At 31.5% G+C, this 8,837-nt stretch overlaps 1 protein-coding gene across 1 annotated transcript; it reads left to right on the top strand.

The window, feature by feature from the left end:
• Positions 1 to 3,451: 3,451 nt before the first annotated feature.
• LOC141702828 (uncharacterized) lies at positions 3,452 to 5,380 on the top strand. Its single transcript, XM_074506436.1, has 3 exons — positions 3,452 to 3,718; positions 4,513 to 4,659; positions 4,969 to 5,380. Exons 1-3 carry the CDS (start codon positions 3,464 to 3,466, stop codon positions 5,110 to 5,112), a joined length of 546 nt encoding a protein of 181 aa, XP_074362537.1. The 5' UTR covers positions 3,452 to 3,463; the 3' UTR covers positions 5,113 to 5,380.
• The last annotated feature ends 3,457 nt before the right edge of the window (positions 5,381 to 8,837 follow it).

Raw genomic sequence — 8,837 nt, 5'->3', positions numbered from 1 at the left:
GTGGAACCAAAAATTAAGTTTAACCAATCACTTATTAATAAAGGTTATTAATGTATAATAAGGGATTCCATTTTATTATTTTAATAAAAAATAGTAAAGAATTCTACGAAAAATAGAAATATCGTAATTATAATATGATTATAACAATCTATATATTTTGTTAAAAAATAACATAGAACTCCACTTGAAATAGAAATTTAAGAGTGGAGTCAAAATACGATGTAACCGTACTAAGTTGAAACCAAGTATCCTATCAAGAAATAATTTAAAGTTCTATGAAAATAGAATTGTAATCATATTACAGTTTGAACAATTTTATTATTTTCTAGGGGTGAAACCAAAATACAGTGTCTATAATATCCATATCATTTTATTAAAATATAATTCCGCCAACAAATAAAAAAATTATAACTTAAAATATTCTAATTTAAACACATGAACTATTTACTTGGTCGTGATTTATATTTTTCGAAACTATTTAGTTGGGTCAATATATGAACCTATTTATTTTAAAGCATAGTTAAAAATAAGATTCAAACCTATAAAAATAATAAAAAAAGCACGGCTTAAAAAATTAGACAGGCGGGTAAAAATAATAAATATAAAGTTATAAGTTATATAAGAATCATGAAGGATAAAAATAATACACTTAGAGTTGCATTAATCATAAAAGGTGAAATTAAAAGGTGGTGGAACCAAAAAATAGGTGAAACTAAAGTACCTCTTAAAAAGAGTTTTCGCTTATAAAAGTTATTTAATTCAGATAATCTGTAATTTACTTTTTAATTTTGTTTCAAAAAATTTATAACGTATAAGTTATAATTTACCAAATACATTATCAAACCTATAAATTTATATTAAATATTATCCAAACACCGAAATTATATCCTATATATAATTCATATAAGGATGATATTTGGTTGATTGTACTACGCATAAAGCATGCAAATCATTATATTAAAAGTAAAATCAATGATCAAGATTATTTGGTATTTCAAATATCGTATTTATTGCAAAGGTGATAAGGAGAATTTAATTAAAATTACTTTGATTATAAAACAAACACCCAATACCAAATAGACAATGAGACATAATCTATGACTAAATTTACCGGGAGACATAATTACCCAAATCTAAATAAATAAGAAGACATAAAACATTAAGCATACCGACCGTTAGATTTAAAACAAAATAAATGTTCAAGATCATATTTATTTCAAAGTGGTAAAGATAACTAGAATAAAACCACTTTGACACTCGATACTAAATAGATAAGAATACACTTTTTTTAATAAAAACATATAATTTAAACTTTGATTTATAAAAAGAAAATTTTAAAAATAATAATATTTAATATACGATTAATATATCTTAAAATGTGTGTTAAAAAGCAAGTGACGATTAAAATAAAACTGATGAAGTAGTAAATTCTGGTTAAGTGATCGAATAATTATTGTTTTAATTGGATGTGTTTCAAAATGAAGGAATCTAATAAGCTGATCCTGTACATCTCGTGCTGGCATGGTTAAAGAAATCGCTATTTTTTCAAAAATTGGAAATTGATATCCTAATCAAATAATTCCGATTCCTAAAATTTATAATCTCACTATCTTAAACCCTCGAAATACTGTTATAACTAAAAGCACGCTCATGCTTCGCCGAGACTCACGGTCACTAGGTAACATATTAGAGCAGAGGTGTATCAACTATCAATCAAGCATTAGCCAAGTTTGTTTTGAACAAACAAATCATGTGTTCAAGAAAGGGTATACAATTTTAATATTTTTTTAGAGAATACTAGGTATACTAACAAAAATTTCAAAATTTAATTTGTGAGCGTAGTAGTATATGTATGCAAACAGGATCTCATATCTATATCAACAAAGTTATCTTTTATAAAATTATTTAAAAATAATTGTAACAATTTTTGGAACCTCCGGCATTTTCCTTAAAATCACATCTTTTTATCTAAAAAAATTTCAATTCTTTTTGATCGGTTAATTATTTTGTTTGCTATTGGACAGTACTAACCAATGGGTAACACGACTTTTTTTTTGACTAATTTGACTTATATGCCTTACAATTGAGTATTTGTTCTAACAAATCTCGGCGGTGAACGAGAATCGAACCCAGAACCTGGGACGACAAGAGATAAACCCTTAATCACTTAAGCTATCTCATCACGCTCATGGGTAACATGACTTTAAAAATGAGTAAATGACAATGTGCCGATAAAGCCCGCGTCTGCTCTAAGTAGGGGTGTACACAGATCGGGTTGGGCGGGTTGAGAGAATTTAGCAACCCAGCCTAATTAATTCGGGTTTTTAAAATGTCAACCCAAACCGAACCGTTTAAATTTGTAAACCAAACCAATTTGTAATACTTCGGTTTGGATCGGTTTGATCGGTTTAGTAAATACTCAAAATAAATATTAATAATTATAAAATAAAGCGTAAAGTCTCAAAGTCTGAAACACTCGAAAATATTTCAACAAAATATTACAATAATCAATGTCAGATATGACTTAAACATCCAAAAGAGAGTGATAATACAATATTTAGTCTTTAAACATTGAACTCGATAAACAAAAAGAATGACACATTCTTTAAAAAATTAATAAATTAACATGTAAATATATTTTTAATCGGGTTGGATTGGATCGGTTTAATAATATCGAAACCCATATCCAACCCAATTAAATCGGGTTGACATTTTTTCAACCCAAATATGTATCGGGTTGAAAAAAATCGATTTGGATCGGCCGAAATAGGGTTGGTTTGGATTGGTTTGGTCGGTTTGATCGGATTGTGTACATCCCTAGCTCGCTCTAAGCCTGCCTGCGGAAAATAATATATTAGTAGCCGCGTGATGCCCGTTTTTTTTAAATATGAAGCCAATTTTGTAACGTTCTGCTTCAGAGCCCAACAACAATGGCTTCTTATTCTCAACAAATCTCGTCTCCGTTCCAATTTATTTGTACAGTTTAATTTTTGTACGTAATTTAAGAAATATTGAATGCATAATTATGTTAATTATTTTTCAAATTTTTTTATCAATAAAAATTTAAGATTTGAATTATTATTCGCAAAAAAAAATTGAAAAGAAATTAACAAACCTATATAGTCAATAGACTTTAAATTTCGTGCAAAAGTCAAATTGAGCAAGTAAATTGAGACAGAGTCGCAGTCAGAAGTTAGAGTGCAAGGCAGTAGTAATAAGAAATTATAACCAAAAGGAGCAGTGTTACAGATTTCGGAAATCGGAACTATTCAGTTGAGATACTAATTTACAATTTATCGGACGATTTTTAAAAAATCGGATGATTAATCAGCGATTTATCGGAAATCGGTCAAATCAGACAAATATTTTTGACCAATTTTTGAGCGATTTATCGGCGATTTTTGAAAAATCGGCCGATTTCTATAACCGAGCCAAGGAGATTAGATTGGAAAAAACAGATAACATGAAAAAAGGAATCAAGATGGAGAAACAGACAAGTGGCACTGGCATTACACAAGAAACAGTGATCATAAACCAGTCTCCGGCAAGGATTGCTGAGCTTAGTGCCGCTATTGAGAAGACTGGATTCTTCACCGCCATTCCGGTCGAATACGACATTAAGGGCTGTCTTTCGAACATAATTCGAGGTGTGCTTGAGGTTCTTCATGTCAAAACTGGCCACATCTCCTTGCTTCTTCGTGTTAAACCTGTTGTCGCTGTAAGTTACTTCGATTTTGGATGTTCTGATTCATTAGCGGATTCATGTAGGGCCAACCTGGATATATATATTTTATAAAATGCCCCCTAAAAATGTTAAGTTATAACATATGGGTTGTTTCCCGACAATCGTATGCCAATTAAGGTTTACTTCATCTAACATACAGCTGCGTCTGTCTGATCTATATTTTAAGGGTCCAAATTTAAGGATTTTTTTTAAACATCCGCGGAGAAAGGAGAGAGGAGAAAAGTCTTTTCGCGGAAAATACCCGCGAAAGGTTAAAAAAATCTTGAGACCTTGAAATATTGATTTAAGAATTTATATAACATACAATTGTCAGGGATTAGCCCCATCACATATTAAATTTTATTTCATTCATAAGTTTACTTTTGGAGGCAAATTGGCCTTTAGCCCCTTGCTTTCCAGTCTGGAAGTTCTTCTCTAATAACATGTGACAATTGTAAAAATGGTAATCCGACTAAATGCAGAACATTTAGACAATTTTCATTGTTCAAGTTACTTTTCTTATACTTAATAGTCGTGAACATTGCGAAAATCGCACATATTCAAGTACTGAAAGTCCGTAATTTGATAAATTGAACATTGGAACTTAAGACCGCCTATGTGCGTATCATATCTATGAGTATCCCTTTGCTAGAATTAAATAATAGATTATATGTTCACATTTTTTTATTTGCTCTGGCTAATGGAATAGTTTAAATTAGTACACTTTGTCGGTTTCACTTCAACCAAGTTTTCAGTGAAGGCTAATTGTAAGTTCAATGGGAAATTAGAATATATACGGAGCATTGCATGGAGGGGTTGTAGCATCTGTAGCAGAGCGGGTTGCAGAAGCGTGTGCAAGAACTGTTATGGGCAATGAAAAGAATTTGTTTCTAGGAGAATTGAGCAATTCTTACCTCTCTGGTGCTCGACTCAATGTGAGTCTGTTGTTATCAAGTATTTGACTCTTTGTGAATTAATTTTACTAGTTTGTGACCTGGTGCTTTGTTTCATTCTTTGAGTATTTTTTTTTATTTTCTGATTTTCTCCATGTACTTCTCAAGACATATGGCGGTTTCACAAGTGATCAGTATAATTTGAATGTACATAGATAAGTGTTACTGTCATGAGTCATGACTTTCACAGAAACCTGTTCAATTTCAAAGTGCTCAGCAGTCTACAACTACAACATAGTAAATTCTGGTTTAGATTATTGTTTTAATTGAATGCTGTACTTGCATATGCAGGCGGAGGTGATAGTAGAAGCCTCCATTATAAGGACGGGAAGGAACTTGACTGTGGTTTCGGTTGAGTTCAGAATAAAGGAATCTAATAAGCTGGTCTATATATCTCGTGCTACCTTCTACAATATGCCAGTTTCAAACTTGTGAATATTGTGAAAATCTGGGGTTAATAATGATGTTCATCAGTCCTACAGATATAAAGGCCAGCACTGGCATGCCAATGTCTCAGCTAGTACTCTCACACCATGCCTCTTCGATATTTTGTTAGAACTAAGAGCAACTCCAATAAAGTCCTAGCGTGTTTCTCAAAAATATTATCATAAAAATGAATCCTAGTGTTTTAGGATATTTTATTGTAGTTCAACTCCAACAACATTCCTTATAAGCGTATTCTAATAATATTTTATTATTATAAGTTATGCATTTGAAATGGAGGAGGGAGAAATAATTTTTTTATTATTAAAAGCAAGATAAGGAATCACTAGTGGTTTCTTATAATTAAGGCATGAATGAAGGATGCTAATTTTTTAAGGAATCACTAGCATACTGTTGAAGCTCTATTTATACAAGATTTCTTAAATTTTAGTTTAGGATCTCGAATAACTAAGAGCAACTCCAATAGAGTCATATCATATTCCTCAAAAATATTAATATAAAAATGGATTCTAGTATTTTAGGATATTTTATGGTAGTTCAACTCCAACAACATTACTTATAAGTGTATCCTAGTAATATTTTATTATTATATTTTAATTATAGTTATGTATTGGAAATGGAGAAGGAGAGAGAAATGATTTTTTTATTATTAAAAGCAAGATTAGGATTCACTAGTGGTTCCTTATAAATAAGCCATTAGTGGAGGATGCTAATTTTTTAAGAGCAAGTCCAACAGCTTCGTTAAATGAACTCTTAACTTCAAATATAAGGAATTTGGCTTAAATTGATAATCCAACGGTGGTTCCTTAGAGCAAGTCCAACAGCTCCCTTAAACATGCTCTTAACTCCAAATATAAGAAATGTGACAAAAAAATGCACTCCAACGTCTTAGTGGTTCCTTATATCACTAAGACAATTTTCTCATGTTTTATCTTTAAGGAATCACAAGTTATCCCTTATTTCATTTTTGTCAATAAAAAATTGATTTCTCTCTCTTCTTTTAATTTTTTTTCTCTCTCTTCCTTTCATATCTCACTCAAATTTATTATTATTATAATAATAAGAAATGAAAATAAGGATCATTGTTGGAGTTCAAATTCAAAATCATGTCTTAAATCACTCTGAGTTAATATTTTATAATATTTATAAGAAACTTGTTAAGATACTGTTGGACTTGCTCTTAAATCACTAATAAATCACATTTAATACCTTATCTAAGGAACAACTAGTCATCCCTTATATCATTTTTATTAATAGAATATTAATTTCTCACTCTTTCTTCCACTATTTTCTTTCTCTTTCTTCCACTTTTTGTTCATATCTTTTCAAATTTATAATTATTATAATAATAAGGGATGGATTTAGAGATCATTGTTGGAGTTGAAATATAAAATCATGACCTAACTTCTTAAGAGTTATTATTTTATAATATTTATAAGAAAATTACTAGCACACTATTGGACTTGCTCTAAGAAAGCACTATAATGTTTTGGAATTTCATTTTATACAAGATTCCTTAAATTTTAATTTAGAATCTTAAATAACTAACTTGTTGGAGTTGCTCTAAACTCAACAGTCACTGGCCCATGCCTTCGCTAACACTTGAAACTTCGACATTTTTATGCTGACAGCAGAGGTGTATCAAGTAGGATAACCCTGTAGTTTGACTTTAATCACAATGTAAACTATTTTATTGATATGGTTAATTATTCTTTTGGGTTGGACAGTACTAAATAATGTGTAACATGACTTTCAAATGACAATGTGCGCCAATAAAGCTCGCTTCTGTTCTAAGCATGTCGAGCAATAACATTATATAACTAACTTATAACATTATGTTAGTAACCGCGTGATGCAAGTACTCCCTCTGTCCCTTCCATTTGTTTACACTTTTCTTTTTTGGATGTCCCTTCCAATTGTTTACATTTCAAAATTTTTCAAAAATGATAAGGTTTATAATTTTTAAAATAACTACATCTACTACTTCTGTCCACTATACTCACTTTATACATATAATATTAATGAGTCACACTGCTTTACTAATTTTTGTAACTTTCCTCCACTATTTTATCATTTTTCTTAAACTCCGCGTCCCACCCAAATGTAAACATTTGGAAGGGACGGAGGGAGTATATTTTTAAATTAGGCCAATTTTGTCACCGCTATTCACGTTGTGCTTCACATGATTAGAGTACAAGAGCAAGAACTTCTTATTCTAAACAATAAAAAATCATAAGGGGATCAAGATGGAAAAAACAGACATGGACAAAGGAATGAAGATGGAGAATCAGACAGGGGAATTACACAAGAAACCGTGATCATAGACCAGTCTCCGGAAAGGATTGCTGAGCTTAGTGTTGCTCTGGAGAGGACTGGAATATCTAGTACCATCCCACTGGAATACGACATTAAGGGCTATATTTTAAACATAATCGGAGGGGTGCTTGAGGTTCTTCATGTAGAAACTGGCCGCATCTCCTTTCTTCTCCGTGTTAAACCTGTTGTAACTGTAAGTTACTCCGGCTTTGCATGTTTTGATTCTTTCATTCATACATTTTCGATCTTCATCTGTTAGCAAAATATCATTCTTAAATATCCGAATATGTTAAATTTCATTCATAAGTTAACTTATGAAACCAGATTGGCCCTTAGCAGTTAGCCCCCGTGCTTTTTAGTCTAAAAGGTCTTCGCTAATAACTTGTGACGGTTGTAATAATGGTAATCCGACTAAATGTTCAAATAAATTTTACATAACATTGCAAAAACCGCGCATATATTTAAGTACCGTAAGTAGATAAATTGAACATCAGAAGTTAAAACTGCCTATGTGCTTTGTCATAGCTATGACTGAGTATCTCTTTGCTAGTACTATATATAGACTTTACATTCACCTTTTTTTTCATTTGCACTGGCTAATTGAATAGTTTAAATTAGTACTCTTTGACAGTTTCAGTTTTACCCAACTTTGGTGAAGGCTAATTGTAAGTTGAATGGGGTTTTAGAATGAGTACGGAGCATTGCATGGAGGGGTTGTAGCATCTGTAGCAGAGCGGGTTGCAGAAGCGTGTGCAAGAACTGTCATGGTAAATGAAAAGGATTTGTTTCTAGGAGAATCGAGCAGTTCTTATCTCTCTGGTGCTCGACTCAATGTGAGTCTGTAGTTATCAAGTACTTCAATTCCTAATGTTTGCGACGCGGTGCTTTGTTTGATCTTGTTTTTTTGTATACTCAAATGTACGAGGCTAGTTGAAGGAAACGTATAAAGGATCAAGGAATGAAATTTAAACTAATTTGTCAAGGCCTTAACAAATATTCCTTCTTTCGTTCCATCTGAACAGTTTAAACCAGAGCTCGTATATTTCAATGTAAGACATCGTATAATTTGAATGTACACGGATAAGTGGCGTGGGAATGGTACAAGACTTTGATAGAAGCCTTTTCAATTTAGACTGTTTACTGATATCTAATAGGTAGTACATTCTATTGTTTGCGGATGACTCATACTTTTTCTTTCGAGCTACAAGATCGGAGGCGTTGATCATGAAGAACATATTGCTGAGATATGAAAGATTATCTGGACAGACAATAAATTTCGAAAAATCAAATGTGGTATTTAGTCCAAATACTACAAACACGAACAGGAGTGAAGTGTGTGAAATACTACAGGTTAATGAAGTTTCAGTACCTGGAAATTACTTGGGATTGCCAATGTACAT

The sequence above is a fragment of the Apium graveolens genome, unplaced genomic scaffold, assembly GCF_009905375.1.
Source record: "Apium graveolens cultivar Ventura unplaced genomic scaffold, ASM990537v1 ctg5782, whole genome shotgun sequence".
NCBI lineage: Eukaryota > Viridiplantae > Streptophyta > Magnoliopsida > Apiales > Apiaceae > Apium > Apium graveolens.
The sequence above is the reverse complement of the archived record's forward strand: the minus strand, read 5'-3'. Positions and strand labels throughout refer to the sequence as shown.